A 17,714-nucleotide genomic window follows, 5' to 3' on the forward strand; every position below is an offset into this window, starting at 1 on the left:
TAAGGAAGAAAGGCAAGGGAAAAAGAAGGACACAGGAACAAATTTATTTATTAGAGTATATTACAAAGTTTACTATCATCATTTGTACTACTCATTTATGCAACTTTGTAAAATGTTTGGCCACACTATAACTAATATGGTATTCTTAAAAGTAGCAGATAATAGAAAAAAAATGTGTTTTTTTGTAGTGCTGCTCAAAAATCATTGGCAGTCCCATAGTTGGACCAACAGAAATCAAATATGTCATAAATACAGACCAGAGAATCATAATCTCCTCCCAAATAATAATTTGCACCAGCAATACAGCTAAAAAACAGCAAGAACATATCAGCAGTAGTTGTGACATCTTAAATAAAATAGTTGCAGCAAATGCTCTAAGATAAAAGAAAAAATGTACACAAAAATTACTCTGAAGCCCCAAAAATATCCATTTCCATAACGTCCCCCATGACGGCCCACTAGGAGGATGACCCTTGACCTCTGTAGGGACAGGAAGCAGAGAGGTTAAAAGGCTCCCCCCCTCATCCTCCCGCCAGTGTCTTCCTGTCCCTACAGGGATCAGGTCAAGAGAGGGTCTCTCTCCTCCTAGGGGGGGGGGGGACGTTTAAAAAAAAAAAAAAAAAAAAAACGGAGAAGGATCTCCTTACCTATTTCTTTCCTGGGGTTACGCCGACTGCGGTCCAAGTTCCCCTCCGGACAGTCCTCGGTTAGCCCGGCGGCTGCGGGCTCTCCCTGGACGGGAAACTTCGTCCGGCTGGCGTCCTCTCCGGCGGGCTGGTCCGCCAGACTCTCGCGCGGACGCAGGGAACTACGTTTCCCAGAATTCCTCCTGGCCGATGACGACTTCCGGTCGCGACCGGAAGTGACCGCGGCGCCACGCGCAGAACGCGGAGGAGGCCACCGGCAGGGGGATGGGCTCCCCATGAAGGTATTTAAATCCTCAAAAGCGGGTAGTCAGTTGGTCTGAGGTCTATGTTTCGTTTTGCTTGGCTGGCCGTCCCAGACATCATAATGGCTGATGAGGCAGACTTGGGCCTACTCCACCCCCCGGTGCACGTGAGTGGTGCTGTATGGCAACATATACAATTGGTTTTTGCTGTGATCTCCAAGTCATTATCCCCTTGCCTTCCTTCCCTAGGAGCAAGTTTCTAAGGGGAAAGGCAAGGAAGAGAAATCAGGGAAGTCTGATAAGAGTAGAGAAAAACCTGAAAAAAGCAGGATTCCGGTTAAGAAATGCAGTATGTGCTTCCGTACCCTACTAGAAGGCTATAAGAAGCCGATCTGCAAAGCCTGCATTGAAGAATTTATGCGGGAGGAGAAGACGTCTTTTATGGACGAGCTTAAGTCCTTTATAGACGAGAAAGTGGGTTCTTCGGTGGCGGCGGCAACGCAGGGAGCCCCCCCACGTAAGAAAGCTCGGATAGTATCAGCGTCCTCCTCAGAGGAAGAAGAGGGGTGCATTTCAGACTCTCCTTCCTGCTCTCTGACGGGAGACCAGGATCACCAGGATCATGAGCAGGCAACAAGCTCCCGCTACTTGTTCCAAAATGATGACCTGGATGATCTTCTGAAAGCTATGCGGGATACATTGAACCTGGAGGACGAGGAGCCCCCTCTTTCTCGTGAAGATGAATTATTCGGGGGACTTAAAGCCAGGAAACAGCGTGTTTTTCCCCTTAACGATACCCTTAGGGGACTAATCAGTCAGGAATGGAGAGACCCTGAGAGGAAGATCGCGGTCTCTAAGAATTTTAGGAAACGCTTAGTCTTCGACCCTGAAGAGTCAAAGGATTGGGACTCGTTTCCCAAAGTTGATGTACAGGTTTCCAAGGTCTCTAGGAAGATGGACCTGCCCTTCGAAGATTCGGCTCAGTTAAGAGACCCGATGGACAGGAAATCTGAAGCCCTTTTAAAGAAAGCATGGGAAACCTCCATGCTAAGTCTAAAATCAAACTTAGGAGCCACCTCGGTGGCGAGAACATTATACTTCTGGCTGGGGAAATTAGAGTCCCATATCCGGGAGGGTACTCCCAGAGAAGACTTACTGGAAAGTATACCATTGCTAAGATCAGCTACTGCCTTCCTTGCTGACGCATCTGCCGAAGGAATAAGGTTTGCTGCAAAAGAAGGAGCTCTTACCAATGCCACCAGGAGGGCCTTATGGCTAAAGCAGTGGAGCGGGGACATCCGCTCTAAATCCAAATTGTGCAGCATTCCTTTCTCCGGGGACTTCGTGTTCGGACCTGAATTGGACGCTATTCTTGAAAAGGCGTCTGACAAAAAAAGGGGATTTCCGGAGTCCAAAACAATTCACAAGAAACCTTCCTTTCGTCCTTTTAGGAACACCGGAGAGACTTACCGTGGCAAGGGTAAGCAAGGACGATGGAGTTATCCCAAAGGAGGCAGGGGAAGGGGGTTCCTTTTCTCTAACCTCCCAGAGGGTCCAGGAAACAAGAAACAATGACGCCAGAGTGGGGGGGCGTCTCCTGGGATTCCTATCCCAGTGGACAAAAGTCACCTCGAATCCCTGGGTACTGTCTATCTTGGAATCAGGCTACAGGATAGAATTCTCATCACCCCCCCCTTCTCCAAGGTTTGTCGCTCCCTTACCATCTCTCTCTCTTTCTACACATTCCTTCATTTGGCAGGAAGTTTTCCATCTAATCCACATGGGAGTGGTGGTGCCGGTCCCTCAAGAACAAGAAAAATTGGGATTCTACTCCCCGTTGTTCCTCGTCAAAAAACCAGATGGATCAAACCGCCTAATTATCAACTTGAAAGAGCTGAACCGCTTCATCGTTTACAGAAGATTTCGCATGGAGTCGGTAAGAACAGCTACCCATCTTATTCACACAGACTCCTACATGTGCACACTAGATCTAAGGGATGCATACTATCATGTACCTATCCACCCCTCATCTCAGAGATTCCTAAGATTCTCGGTTCTCTCTCCCGGGGGTTCTGTCTTACACTTTCAGTTCCGTGCACTTCCATTCGGTATCTCTTCAGCTCCAAGAGTCTTTACCAAGATTATGGTGGAGGTGGTAGCCTTTTTAAGACTACAAGGCATATCAATCATCCCTTACCTAGACGACTTGCTAATTATAGGGAAAGACAAACAAAACCTAATTTTGGCAAGAGAGTCTTCCCTAAGAATCTTAACAGAGTTGGGGTGGTTAATCAACCTGAAAAAATCAAGTTTAGTACCCTCCACTCGGAAAACCTTTTTAGGGATCATTCTAGACTCAACTCATCAAATGTCTTTTCTTCCTCAGGAGAAAATATCCAACATAATGCATCAGATGCGTTCATTCAGACGGAAGGACTCTGTACCAGTCAGACAGGCGATGAGGATCCTGGGGCTCCTCACAGCATGCCTACCTGCGGTCGCCTGGAGTCAGAGCCATACTCGGATTCTTCAGAATTGGATCCTAACTTTCTGGAACAGGAAGTCTTCAGGTCTAGACAAGAAGATCCGGATTCCTTCCTTCGTAAAGAGGGACCTACTGTGGTGGACAGAAGTAAGGAACCTAGAGAAAGGGGTATGTTGGCACCACCTCCCAACCATCACCATAGTGACGGATGCAAGCAGCTCAGGCTGGGGAGCAATCTTTCCTTCCCACTACGAGCAGGGGTCCTGGACTCTAGCCCAAGCAGGAAACAGCTCAAACTACAGGGAGTTAAGAGCAGTCTGGGAAGCGCTAAGATCGAACACGGCCTATCTGAGGAATCATCATATCCACATTCTCTCGGACAACGTCTCGACAGTGTCCTATTTAAGGAGACAAGGGGGTACAAGATCCCCAGTATTATCGAGTCTGGCTCGTACCATCTTCCAGTGGGCAGAAGAAAATATCTTTTCCATCTCAGCCACTCATTTGAAGGGATCCCTAAACAGAGAAGCGGATTATCTCAGCAGGAGGGAGATCCTACCGAACGAATGGTGTCTCAACCAGGAGATCTTCCTACACCTAACCAGCATCTGGGGCATGCCCCAAATAGACCTATTCGCCACGAGGGAGAATTCAAAATGCCAACAATACTTTTCTCTGGAGGCCGGCGAGTCCAGAGACCACTTGGACGCGTTCAGCCATCGTTGGAGCGGAAGTCTCATGTATGCCTTTCCCCCAATTCCCCTAATCGCGAGAGTACTCAGAAAAATTTTGCTCGACCGGTCAAGGGTGATCCTGATCTGCCCAAATTGGCCAAAAAGAAACTGGTACCCACTGTTGAGGTCCCTATCTGTCCAGCAACCTTTTATTCTACCGGTTCAGAAGGACCTTCTATTTCAAGGACCGATTTTCCATCCCGATCCAGGAAGACTCCGTCTGGCGGCTTGGATCCTGAGTTCGAGTTCCTAAGGTCCCAAGGTCTCTCTCGGGCTGTAATAACTACTTTGAAGGCAAGTAGAAAAAAGGTTACTTTCGCCATATATCATAAGATATGGAAAAAGTTTGTGACCTTCTGTGGGGCTAATCCCCCCTCTCAGTCTAACCCAAATATTTTACAGGTACTAGACTTCCTGCAAAAAGGACTAGAAATTGGACTCTCTACCAGCACTCTGAAAGTCCAAATTTCGGCTTTGAGCGCATTTTTCGACCATCCCCTGGCGGACCACAGGTGGGTCAAAAGATTTATTGCAGCTGCAAATAGAATTAGGCCTCAGATTCTGAAGCGGGTTCCCTCCTGGGATCTCTCCCTGGTTCTGGATGCTCTCTCCAGACCTCCCTTCGAGCCTTTAAAGGACGCTAGTATAAAAAACTTAACTTTAAAGACTTCCTTATTAGTAGCCGTGACTTCGGCTAGAAGGCTGGGGGAACTCCAAGCCATTTCTATTAGAGAACCATATATGTGTATTCTCCCTGACAGGATAACTCTGACTCTGGACCCAAGCTTTGTTCCAAAAGTGGCGTCTAGGTTTCACAAGATTCAAGAAATAATCCTTCCATCATTCTACGGGAATCCTTCTTCAAGCAAGGAATTGGAGTGGCATTCCCTGGATGTAAGACGTTCGGTCTTAGAGTACTTGAAGGTTACAAAATCCTGGCGCAAAGATCACAATCTCTTTGTTCAGTTTCAGGGGAAGAACAAAGGGGTAAAGGCATCCAAAACCACGATCGCCAGATGGTTAAAGACTGCCATAGCCTCTTGTTACACAGAACAAGGGAAGGAAGTTCCTCCTAATCTTAAAGCCCATTCCACCAGAGCCATATCCGCCTCCTGGGCAGAGAAGAGGGGCGCTTCTCTTGAACAAATCTGCAGAGCTGCCACCTGGGCTTCTTCATCCACCTTTGCAAAACATTATCGGTTGGACTTACCTAACTCACAGGATCTCGCCTTCGGTCAGAAGGTTCTCCAGGCTGTGGTCCCACCCTAACTCTACTAATTTTGTAGATCTCCTAGTGGGCCGTCATGGGGGACGTTATGGAAATTGTGAATTAGACTCACCGGTAATTCGGTTTCCATCTAGTCCTCCATGACGGCCTATATATTTTCCCTCCCATGTTTTCTTACACTCTGTTGTTAATTTCTGTATGTGATGACAAAACATGCAGAATAAAATTACGTTGTATCTTCCACCGGTGTAGTTATTTGGTAGACACTGGCGGGAGGATGAGGGGGGGAGCCTTTTAACCTCTCTGCTTCCTGTCCCTACAGAGGTCAAGGGTCATCCTCCTAGTGGGCCGTCATGGAGGACTAGATGGAAACCGAATTACCGGTGAGTCTAATTCACAATTTCATACATTTCCGATATCCTATTCCTGAGACTGGTGATGCCAGTACTATGGGTTAGCTTTATTGTAGATTTTGGAAGATCTATAGCTCTTCACAGCTGTATAAATGCCCACATTTTTGTTTTTCAAATATTTTCCTCAGAGCCTGCGGGATTTGTGATTTCCCGGGTGAATACAGTTTATGAATATTTAAATATAACAGGTGGCGTATGTAGATGCTGCCAGGCACATACATTTATAGCATTGGAAGGACTATAATTTTCTCTTCCGCTTTTATACTGTGTAGTTACAATAACCGGCTCCAAGTTATTAGCCTGATCCATCATGTAAATTGTGCACTTTGGGTCTAGTAAGCCAACTTAAGTTTTGTTTTTTAATGGTGTTTTTTTCTTTTTATTTTCATCTTGGAAGAACAGTCGTCCATCACAATCTGCTACAATGTTGTAGTAAAAAGTTACTGCTGATAATTGATTGTAGCAACATAAACACATAAAACCTTTAACTTCTGCAATGAAACCTGATCAACATGGACTAGGGGAAATCGAGTTTGTTTTTACAGTTCACTGACTTTCTAAGCAGGATTTTGCCCTCCCATACTTCATGGCCATCCATGGATTCTATCTACAGCAGTGGTTCTCAACCTGTGGGTCGCGACCCCGGTGGGGGTCGAGCGACCAAAATACAGGGGTCGCCTAAAGCCATCGGAGCCACGATTTTATTGCATTTTTTGGCACAAATACAATATTCTTGTACATGGTTTGGGGTCACCACAACATGAGGAACTGTATTGTGGGGTCACAGCATTAGAAAGGTTGAGAACCACTGATCTACAGGTTATCACAAAATTGACTTTGACATCCCATCAAGGGAACCCTAGGTGATGTGACCTTTGTGACCTATTTTAGAAGGTACAAAACAGGTTTCATTGCTAAACACGTTTTACTCCTCATCCATGTTTACTGACAACAATGCCTGGTCATATTGTATATCCTTTACTTGATCTCATGATAAAGAGTAATTTGAGAGCGACCCCTGGGGCACAGAGTAGACCTGTCTGAGGCGTGTAGCATTTGGCAGAATATTTTCAGAACTAATATGTTACATTGCAGTCCCTTTAAGACCGGGTTATTCTATCTGCTGGATCGAATTTGATCTGCTCATACTTTCAGTAGTTCAGTGTGTAGACATGAAGGTCGGAGATGAGCAGACCCGATGTTCCCATGTGGGTTCTGGTCACACAACCTGAACACATTGGGGCGCGTTTACTAAGGGTCTGCAAACCGCATTTCGGTCGGGTTTCCCGACTATTTCCGTTTTCCGCCGCATTTAACAGGGGTTTTTGGAGCACGCAATCGGATTTTGGCACAATCGCGCTGACTTTCACGCCACACAAATCGGGGGACGTGGCCGTCGGACAACCTGACTGATTCGGACTAAGGGCGGGATTTAAAATTCAAATTGTATCACAAGACATGCACTCACATACACCAGGAAGAAGATGGTGAACTCCGGCGGACCTCAACGGGGAAGCGACACATGCAGGATATCGGGCGCACAATCTTAGTGGTCGTGCCAGACTTCATCCTCGTCGGCCAACGCAACTTGGGGATCGAGACAGGACCGGGTAAGTAAATGTGCCCCCATTGCCTGACTGGCGGCCAAACAGCTCCATAAACAGCTTGCCATGGCTATGATTATGCCCGGGTTTCACGGCTGAACCTGAACAAGAACATCTATATTTAAGCAGTTTTTTTGCACCCGTTATTGTGAGCTAAAAACAGGCGTGGGCCTGGAGACTGACTTCAGTTTGGCCCTAACAGATAATGGGGCCGTAGCTAAATTGTTAGCACCAATCTAAAATGAGAGAACCAGCGTGTCCATATGATAATGCAATTCACAAAACTCAGTTCCTGCTGCTGCAGGAGCGTCCACGGACCCCCTGGACTATGAGATGTATGGCCATGATGCAGAGATTTTCAGATACCCAAGAAGGGTTACAGCAGGAATGCCAAAATCTTACTGACTTTATATGTTTACCATATATATTATTTTTAATCTGCTACAAAATCCCTTTTACTTTTTAATGCTTATTTGTTAAATCCATGTATAACATCTGGGTTATAAGGATTAGATGAAGAAACTCTGCAACCAAATGCGAAAAAACCTTGTGTCAACCTTTTTTTTTTTTCTCTGAGAAATCCTAGCATCATAGGCAAGTACATGTAATAGGGTATCATGTATCATTGTAGAGACTCAGAAATCCTGGGATCATAGGCAAGTACCTTTATATACTCGAGTATAAGCCTAGTTTTTCAGCACAAAATTTGTGCTCAAAAACCCTAACTCGGCTTATACTCGAGTCAACTAAAAAAATAAAGACAAAACTCACCTTTCTGACGTCACCCGCAGGTCCTCTTCTGTCTGAGACAGAAGAGGACCTATGGGGGACGTCCGAAAGATGAGTACAGTGTTATTTTTTTTCCTACTACAGGGGCTGGGCAGGCTGTATGCTACAGGGGTTGGGCAGGCTGTATGCTACAGGGGCTGGCAGACTATATACTGGGAGGCTGTAACCAATGCATTTCCCACCCTCGGCTTATACTCGAGTCAATAGGTTTTCCCAGTTTTTTGTGTTGAAATTAGGGGTCTCGGCTTATACTCGGGTCGGCTTATACTTGAGTATATACGGTATATGTAATAGGGTATCATGTCTCATTGTAGAGATTTAGAAATCCTGGGATCATAGGCAAGTACATGTAATAGGGTATCATGTCTCATTGTAGAGATTTAGAAATCCTGGGATCATAGGCAAGTACATGTAATAGGTTATCATGTCTCATTGTAGAACAGACAGTGTGTGATATAGTCAGCCTTGTAACATATTCATCATAAATAGTTAGGCACACAGGATACATAAATTTTCTGCTTCTGCAACACTGACATTGTTCTTTTCATATGTGACCCCCATAGTGTTACAGACAGTAATTGACATATTTAGCGAATCATTTTATAAATCCGTTGAGTTCAAGTATGAGAATTTGTTTCTAGATGGCCAGCGACTGGGGAAGGAGCAAGCGCTAATTGCTTTTCAGCAGATGACTAGTACATGCATATGACTCATTCGTTTTTGGTAATAAGCTGCTATGTCCTGCTGGACTGTAGAGATGTGTTCCCTTCCCCCTTCCCCATCATTATCGCTGCGGAGCTATAACATTCTATTTGTGGTTCTGTGATACATTTGTATCCAGCGCCTGGTGACGTACCTATAGACATACACGTTGGCGTCCGGACATCATAGCTCTGAATAATCCTAATGAAGCTGAATACATTGCAGGTTTTTTATTGAGTGTACATAATACATGAAGAACTGTCCTTGAAGGATCAGACATCAAGCCAATATATTTGCAAATAAATGTTTCATCATGGTTCTTTGGTTAGGAAGGTGAGACATTTTGTGATGAATATTGAGGCCTAAAAAGTAGCCACTGGAAACCAAGCTGGCCAAGTCTTGTTAAAGATATCATAATCTATTCTGAGGTTGAAATTTTATTAAAAGCAGGTCTAGACGGGCAGCATCACCATCTGCATATCTTTCTTACCGTAAAAATGTGATATTGAAAAGGACGTCTCCCTTTTATAATTCTGGTGCAGCATTGCCCTAATGTTATGGCAGGACAGGCTTCAGCTGCAGCCTTGTAGAGAAGTGATGGAGATCTCCGTAACACAGAGAAGGAAAGTGAATGAGAAGGTATAGATCCATGAGTCAAAACAACTAGAATTATTTAGTCTGGAAAAGAGACGACTACGAGGGGACATGATTAATTTATATAAATATATGAATGGTCCATACAAAAAATATGGTGGTAAATTGTTTCAGATTAAATCACATCAAAAGACGAGGGGGCACTGTCTCCATCTGGAGAAAACAAGGTTTAATCACCAGAGGCGACAGGGCTTCTTTACTATGAGAACTGTCACTCTGTGGAATAGCCTGCCTCAGGCGCTGGTCACAGCAGGGACAGCAGAGAGCTTCAAGAAGGGTCTAGATGATTTTTAACACCTAAATAACATTGATGGTTATGTTATATAGAATTGTTTCCCCTAAATCCCTTCCTCATCCAATCCCTTCCCTTCCTTGGTTGAACTTGATGGACATGTGTCTTTTTTTCGACTGTATAAACTATGATACTATGATGAGTTTGGGCAAAAGTGGAATTTATCTCACATATTTTATTTGTTTCTAAAAGACAAAATATCATAATAATGTTAAGAATAAGAGTCATAAAGAAGATAATATATACTAAAGGGTAAAATATATGTTGTACCAAGCTCTGTTAATAGAGGATCACAATCTGATTGGATGAGGTCTGACTTTTGTGTTCCCCCATCGCTAATGAGAATGGTAATTCCGGTCTCACTAATTGATAGACAACAGGTTAATTGTTGATTGGAAGTCCATTCTTGATGTTTCGGCAGTCATACACCCGCCGATAGGATTGCTATCCGCTATTCATTGGATAAGGATAACAAAACCTGGTGCAACCCCTTCAAATCTGTTTTTACACAAGCACAATTGGTATATTTACCTCATGAATTATAAAAAATGGCCGCCGTTACTTCTTTGTCGTTGTCTGGAGATTGATAAACAAGGCTGCTTTCTTCCAAATACATTTCCACATCTGACTACAGGCAGTGTTTTATTAAAAACCAAAAAGGTAGAAAATCCGGCACTTCTGAGCTGTTAAAAAAAAAAATCCAAATCCAAATGGAATCTGTTAATTCATCAGAAGATACAAGACTAATGCACCTTCATCTCAAACACACCCTACTTGTTACCCTGACACCCCCCCCCCCCCCCCCACTATCCTCTGAGATCTCTTAAAGGACATCTACCACCAGGATGAAGGATTGTAAACCAAGCACACTTACATATTGGCGTGTCCCTCCTGTGCCAGGATCTGCTCTTCCTGTAGCTTCCTATGCCCTTGTTTTTAAGAAAAGGTTAAAAATATTATGAGCCTGAGGAGCCCCTATGGGGACTTCTATGGGGCGAGAAGCCCCTCAGGTTCATTTATATAATTTTTAAAACCTTTTTTCGTAAAAATAAGGGCATAAGAAGCTACAAGAAGAGCAGAATCTGCTAGAGGGAGCAAACCCCGTGTGCTTGGTTTACAATCTTTCATCCTGGTGGTAGATGTCCTTTAATATCTGAATGACAATCCTGGGAATATACAGATTTGGGGTAACCTTGATTCGACTTGTTAACTGCTGTATAAAGATGTGTGATAATGTTGCTTGGCAAACTCTGTACCCCCTTCTTTCTCTTTTCTGTACCCTTATACACCTTGAAAAACAATAAAAAGATTTATACAAACAAATGTTAACTTTAATCATGGTTCATTATTCTGAAATTTTATTTTTGCCCTTTCTGTGTTTTAGAAGCCAACACAGTCCGGTATGATTCTATATCTGGTTTCAGACTGCCAGTATATAATCTTCACATGTTATATAAATCTGTAATTTTTTTTTTTTCATCTGTAAATTCTTAATCCAGATGTTTCCATAACGTCCCCCATGACGGCCCACTAGGAGGATGACCCTTGACCTCTGTAGGGACAGGAAGCAGAGAGGTTAAAAGGCTCCCCCCCTCATCCTCCCGCCAGTGTCTTCCTGTCCCTACAGGGATCAGGTCAAGAGAGGGTCTCTCTCCTCCTAGGGGGGGGGGGGACGTTTAAAAAAAAAAAAAAAAAAAACGGAGAAGGATCTCCTTACCTATTTCTTTCCTGGGGTTACGCCGACTGCGGTCCAAGTTCCCCTCCGGACAGTCCTCGGTTAGCCCGGCGGCTGCGGGCTCTCCCTGGACGGGAAACTTCGTCCGGCTGGCGTCCTCTCCGGCGGGCTGGTCCGCCAGACTCTCGCGCGGACGCAGGGAACTACGTTTCCCAGAATTCCTCCTGGCCGATGACGACTTCCGGTCGCGACCGGAAGTGACCGCGGCGCCACGCGCAGAACGCGGAGGAGGCCACCGGCAGGGGGATGGGCTCCCCATGAAGGTATTTAAATCCTCAAAAGCGGGTAGTCAGTTGGTCTGAGGTCTATGTTTCGTTTTGCTTGGCTGGCCGTCCCAGACATCATAATGGCTGATGAGGCAGACTTGGGCCTACTCCACCCCCCGGTGCACGTGAGTGGTGCTGTATGGCAACATATACAATTGGTTTTTGCTGTGATCTCCAAGTCATTATCCCCTTGCCTTCCTTCCCTAGGAGCAAGTTTCTAAGGGGAAAGGCAAGGAAGAGAAATCAGGGAAGTCTGATAAGAGTAGAGAAAAACCTGAAAAAAGCAGGATTCCGGTTAAGAAATGCAGTATGTGCTTCCGTACCCTACTAGAAGGCTATAAGAAGCCGATCTGCAAAGCCTGCATTGAAGAATTTATGCGGGAGGAGAAGACGTCTTTTATGGACGAGCTTAAGTCCTTTATAGACGAGAAAGTGGGTTCTTCGGTGGCGGCGGCAACGCAGGGAGCCCCCCCACGTAAGAAAGCTCGGATAGTATCAGCGTCCTCCTCAGAGGAAGAAGAGGGGTGCATTTCAGACTCTCCTTCCTGCTCTCTGACGGGAGACCAGGATCACCAGGATCATGAGCAGGCAACAAGCTCCCGCTACTTGTTCCAAAATGATGACCTGGATGATCTTCTGAAAGCTATGCGGGATACATTGAACCTGGAGGACGAGGAGGCCCCTCTTTCTCGTGAAGATGAATTATTCGGGGGACTTAAAGCCAGGAAACAGCGTGTTTTTCCCCTTAACGATACCCTTAGGGGACTAATCAGTCAGGAATGGAGAGACCCTGAGAGGAAGATCGCGGTCTCTAAGAATTTTAGGAAACGCTTAGTCTTCGACCCTGAAGAGTCAAAGGATTGGGACTCGTTTCCCAAAGTTGATGTACAGGTTTCCAAGGTCTCTAGGAAGATGGACCTGCCCTTCGAAGATTCGGCTCAGTTAAGAGACCCGATGGACAGGAAATCTGAAGCCCTTTTAAAGAAAGCATGGGAAACCTCCATGCTAAGTCTAAAATCAAACTTAGGAGCCACCTCGGTGGCGAGAACATTATACTTCTGGCTGGGGAAATTAGAGTCCCATATCCGGGAGGGTACTCCCAGAGAAGACTTACTGGAAAGTATACCATTGCTAAGATCAGCTACTGCCTTCCTTGCTGACGCATCTGCCGAAGGAATAAGGTTTGCTGCAAAAGAAGGAGTTCTTACCAATGCCACCAGGAGGGCCTTATGGCTAAAGCAGTGGAGCGGGGACATCCGCTCTAAATCCAAATTGTGCAGCATTCCTTTCTCCGGGGACTTCGTGTTCGGACCTGAATTGGACGCTATTCTTGAAAAGGCGTCTGACAAAAAAAGGGGATTTCCGGAGTCCAAAACAATTCACAAGAAACCTTCCTTTCATCCTTTTAGGAACACCGGAGAGACTTACCGTGGCAAGGGTAAGCAAGGACGATGGAGTTATCCCAAAGGAGGCAGGGGAAGGGGGTTCCTTTTCTCTAACCTCCCAGAGGGTCCAGGAAACAAGAAACAATGACGCCAGAGTGGGGGGGCGTCTCCTGGGATTCCTATCCCAGTGGACAAAAGTCACCTCGAATCCCTGGGTACTGTCTATCTTGGAATCAGGCTACAGGATAGAATTCTCATCACCCCCCCCTTCTCCAAGGTTTGTCGCTCCCTTACCATCTCTCTCTCTTTCTACACATTCCTTCATTTGGCAGGAAGTTTTCCATCTAATCCACATGGGAGTGGTGGTGCCGGTCCCTCAAGAACAAGAAAAATTGGGATTCTACTCCCCGTTGTTCCTCGTCAAAAAACCAGATGGATCAAACCGCCTAATTATCAACTTGAAAGAGCTGAACCGCTTCATCGTTTACAGAAGATTTCGCATGGAGTCGGTAAGAACAGCTACCCATCTTATTCACACAGACTCCTACATGTGCACACTAGATCTAAGGGATGCATACTATCATGTACCTATCCACCCCTCATCTCAGAGATTCCTAAGATTCTCGGTTCTCTCTCCCGGGGGTTCTGTCTTACACTTTCAGTTCCGTGCACTTCCATTCGGTATCTCTTCAGCTCCAAGAGTCTTTACCAAGATTATGGTGGAGGTGGTAGCCTTTTTAAGACTACAAGGCATATCAATCATCCCTTACCTAGACGACTTGCTAATTATAGGGAAAGACAAACAAAACCTAATTTTGGCAAGAGAGTCTTCCCTAAGAATCTTAACAGAGTTGGGGTGGTTAATCAACCTGAAAAAATCAAGTTTAGTACCCTCCACTCGGAAAACCTTTTTAGGGATCATTCTAGACTCAACTCATCAAATGTCTTTTCTTCCTCAGGAGAAAATATCCAACATAATGCATCAGATGCGTTCATTCAGACGGAAGGACTCTGTACCAGTCAGACAGGCGATGAGGATCCTGGGGCTCCTCACAGCATGCCTACCTGCGGTCGCCTGGAGTCAGAGCCATACTCGGATTCTTCAGAATTGGATCCTAACTTTCTGGAACAGGAAGTCTTCAGGTCTAGACAAGAAGATCCGGATTCCTTCCTTCGTAAAGAGGGACCTACTGTGGTGGACAGAAGTAAGGAACCTAGAGAAAGGGGTATGTTGGCACCACCTCCCAACCATCACCATAGTGACGGATGCAAGCAGCTCAGGCTGGGGAGCAATCTTTCCTTCCCACTACGAGCAGGGGTCCTGGACTCTAGCCCAAGCAGGAAACAGCTCAAACTACAGGGAGTTAAGAGCAGTCTGGGAAGCGCTAAGATCGAACACGGCCTATCTGAGGAATCATCATATCCACATTCTCTCGGACAACGTCTCGACAGTGTCCTATTTAAGGAGACAAGGGGGTACAAGATCCCCAGTATTATCGAGTCTGGCTCGTACCATCTTCCAGTGGGCAGAAGAAAATATCTTTTCCATCTCAGCCACTCATTTGAAGGGATCCCTAAACAGAGAAGCGGATTATCTCAGCAGGAGGGAGATCCTACCGAACGAATGGTGTCTCAACCAGGAGATCTTCCTACACCTAACCAGCATCTGGGGCATGCCCCAAATAGACCTATTCGCCACGAGGGAGAATTCAAAATGCCAACAATACTTTTCTCTGGAGGCCGGCGAGTCCAGAGACCACTTGGACGCGTTCAGCCATCGTTGGAGCGGAAGTCTCATGTATGCCTTTCCCCCAATTCCCCTAATCGCGAGAGTACTCAGAAAAATTTTGCTCGACCGGTCAAGGGTGATCCTGATCTGCCCAAATTGGCCAAAAAGAAACTGGTACCCACTGTTGAGGTCCCTATCTGTCCAGCAACCTTTTATTCTACCGGTTCAGAAGGACCTTCTATTTCAAGGACCGATTTTCCATCCCGATCCAGGAAGACTCCGTCTGGCGGCTTGGATCCTGAGTTCGAGTTCCTAAGGTCCCAAGGTCTCTCTCGGGCTGTAATAACTACTTTGAAGGCAAGTAGAAAAAAGGTTACTTTCGCCATATATCATAAGATATGGAAAAAGTTTGTGACCTTCTGTGGGGCTAATCCCCCCTCTCAGTCTAACCCAAATATTTTACAGGTACTAGACTTCCTGCAAAAAGGACTAGAAATTGGACTCTCTACCAGCACTCTGAAAGTCCAAATTTCGGCTTTGAGCGCATTTTTCGACCATCCCCTGGCGGACCACAGGTGGGTCAAAAGATTTATTGCAGCTGCAAATAGAATTAGGCCTCAGATTCTGAAGCGGGTTCCCTCCTGGGATCTCTCCCTGGTTCTGGATGCTCTCTCCAGACCTCCCTTCGAGCCTTTAAAGGACGCTAGTATAAAAAACTTAACTTTAAAGACTTCCTTATTAGTAGCCGTGACTTCGGCTAGAAGGCTGGGGGAACTCCAAGCCATTTCTATTAGAGAACCATATATGTGTATTCTCCCTGACAGGATAACTCTGACTCTGGACCCAAGCTTTGTTCCAAAAGTGGCGTCTAGGTTTCACAAGATTCAAGAAATAATCCTTCCATCATTCTACGGGAATCCTTCTTCAAGCAAGGAATTGGAGTGGCATTCCCTGGATGTAAGACGTTCGGTCTTAGAGTACTTGAAGGTTACAAAATCCTGGCGCAAAGATCACAATCTCTTTGTTCAGTTTCAGGGGAAGAACAAAGGGGTAAAGGCATCCAAAACCACGATCGCCAGATGGTTAAAGACTGCCATAGCCTCTTGTTACACAGAACAAGGGAAGGAAGTTCCTCCTAATCTTAAAGCCCATTCCACCAGAGCCATATCCGCCTCCTGGGCAGAGAAGAGGGGCGCTTCTCTTGAACAAATCTGCAGAGCTGCCACCTGGGCTTCTTCATCCACCTTTGCAAAACATTATCGGTTGGACTTACCTAACTCACAGGATCTCGCCTTCGGTCAGAAGGTTCTCCAGGCTGTGGTCCCACCCTAACTCTACTAATTTTGTAGATCTCCTAGTGGGCCGTCATGGGGGACGTTATGGAAATTGTGAATTAGACTCACCGGTAATTCGGTTTCCATCTAGTCCTCCATGACGGCCTATATATTTTCCCTCCCATGTTTTCTTACACTCTGTTGTTAATTTCTGTATGTGATGACAAAACATGCAGAATAAAATTACGTTGTATCTTCCACCGGTGTAGTTATTTGGTAGACACTGGCGGGAGGATGAGGGGGGGAGCCTTTTAACCTCTCTGCTTCCTGTCCCTACAGAGGTCAAGGGTCATCCTCCTAGTGGGCCGTCATGGAGGACTAGATGGAAACCGAATTACCGGTGAGTCTAATTCACAATTTTTGTTTAATCCACTTTTCCTTAACCTCTACGGACAGTGTCCTAAGGACATGTTTCCTGTTCTAGGAAGACACATGGCTTATAAATATTAAACAGAGCAGGAACATTTGGAGTCCTGTGTATATCAAGTATTGATTTTTCCTTCCTGCTCCTGTTCAGTCACTTGTGTATGGCTCTTATGTCTTTACTTTGTTGATACAACAACTCAGGATTCCTTGTTCTGGTGTTTTTTTAAGATGTGCAGATAGTAATGGTCCTTATAGTGCACAGTGAGATGGGTTTACAGAGACTAGCTGTCTGACATGGCTTCAAATCATCCAAACACCTAAATTGGAAGGTAAGAAAACAGAGAATATGTCCTTTATTGCCATCATTTATGGCTCATTTTAAATAATTGAAAGGTTTAAAGAGAACCTGTCAGGCAAATTAACCCCCTAAACTAAATATATTTTCATAAGCTGCCATTAGAGAGCATTGCCCCTATCCCTTCATTGTCCCTTACATGCCTGTAATTTTAAGCAATGAGGTGCTAAAGCTGTATGCAAATGACATGAGAGAGGTCCAATGAGTCATTATCATATTCAAGCTGTCCAGCTTATTCATGAGTGGGAGGTACAGCCACACCCCCAGTGCATGACTGACATCCTGTTTAATGGTGTAATGGCTCCTCCATGTGCTTCTTGGTGCCCCCTGCAGCCTGTGTGTGTATGAGATACTCCTATACACATGACTGACAGCCTGTATAATGGTGTGAGGTATAATGGTGTAATGGCTCCTCCATGTGCTTCCTGGTGCCCCCTGCCGCCTGTGTGTATGAGATACTCCTATACACATGACTGACAGCCTGTATAATGGTGTGAGGTATAATGATGTAATGGCTTCTCCATGTGCTTTCTGGTGCTGGCACCCCTTGCAGCCTGTGTGTGTGAGATACTTCTATACACATGACTGACAGCCTGTATAATGATGTAATGGCTCCTCCATGTGCTTCCTGGTGCTGGCGCCCCCTGCAGCTTGTGTGTGTGAGATACTCCTATACACATGACTGATATCCTGTATAATGGTGTAATGGCTCCTCCATGTGCTTCCTGGTGCTGGCGCCCCCTGCAGCTTGTGT

At 45.5% G+C, this 17,714-nt stretch overlaps 4 protein-coding genes across 8 annotated transcripts in view; 3 read left to right on the top strand and 1 right to left on the bottom strand.

Moving 5' to 3' along the window:
- Positions 1 to 17,714, bottom strand: part of ANKRD22 (ankyrin repeat domain 22) — an 83,939-nt gene that overhangs the window by 52,736 nt on the left and 13,489 nt on the right. The window lies entirely within an intron of this gene.
- Positions 1 to 17,714, top strand: part of STAMBPL1 (STAM binding protein like 1) — a 59,288-nt gene that overhangs the window by 11,596 nt on the left and 29,978 nt on the right. The gene's annotated exons all lie outside the window — the stretch shown is intronic.
- On the top strand, positions 3,374 to 5,704 carry LOC140105737 (uncharacterized). Of its 2 annotated transcripts, none has more exons than XM_072129767.1 (2): positions 3,374 to 5,002; positions 5,075 to 5,704. In XM_072129767.1, exons 1-2 carry the CDS (start codon positions 3,374 to 3,376, stop codon positions 5,375 to 5,377), a joined length of 1,932 nt encoding a protein of 643 aa, XP_071985868.1. In that variant the 3' UTR covers positions 5,378 to 5,704. The 2 variants fall into 2 exon arrangements, with proteins under 2 accessions (XP_071985868.1, XP_071985869.1); XM_072129768.1 differs by having other exon boundaries at positions 3,374 to 4,620; positions 4,870 to 5,704.
- Positions 14,234 to 16,581, top strand: LOC140105783 (uncharacterized). Of its 2 annotated transcripts, none has more exons than XM_072129871.1 (2): positions 14,234 to 15,862; positions 15,935 to 16,581. In XM_072129871.1, exons 1-2 carry the CDS (start codon positions 14,234 to 14,236, stop codon positions 16,235 to 16,237), a joined length of 1,932 nt encoding a protein of 643 aa, XP_071985972.1. In that variant the 3' UTR covers positions 16,238 to 16,581. The 2 variants fall into 2 exon arrangements, with proteins under 2 accessions (XP_071985972.1, XP_071985973.1); XM_072129872.1 differs by having other exon boundaries at positions 14,234 to 15,480; positions 15,730 to 16,578.

The sequence above is a fragment of the Engystomops pustulosus genome, chromosome 11, assembly GCF_040894005.1.
Source record: "Engystomops pustulosus chromosome 11, aEngPut4.maternal, whole genome shotgun sequence".
In the NCBI taxonomy this organism is placed as follows: Eukaryota; Metazoa; Chordata; class Amphibia; order Anura; family Leptodactylidae; genus Engystomops; species Engystomops pustulosus.

Coding starts and splice junctions, on each gene's coding strand:
- LOC140105737 (XM_072129767.1), top strand. CDS start 3,374: ATGCCTACCTGCGGTCGCCTGGAGTCAGAGCCATACTCGGATTCTTCA. Junction 5,003..5,074: donor TGGAGTGGCATTCCCTGGAT/GTAAGACGTTCG, acceptor CTCTTTGTTCAG/TTTCAGGGGAAGAACAAAGG.
- LOC140105783 (XM_072129871.1), top strand. CDS start 14,234: ATGCCTACCTGCGGTCGCCTGGAGTCAGAGCCATACTCGGATTCTTCA. Junction 15,863..15,934: donor TGGAGTGGCATTCCCTGGAT/GTAAGACGTTCG, acceptor CTCTTTGTTCAG/TTTCAGGGGAAGAACAAAGG.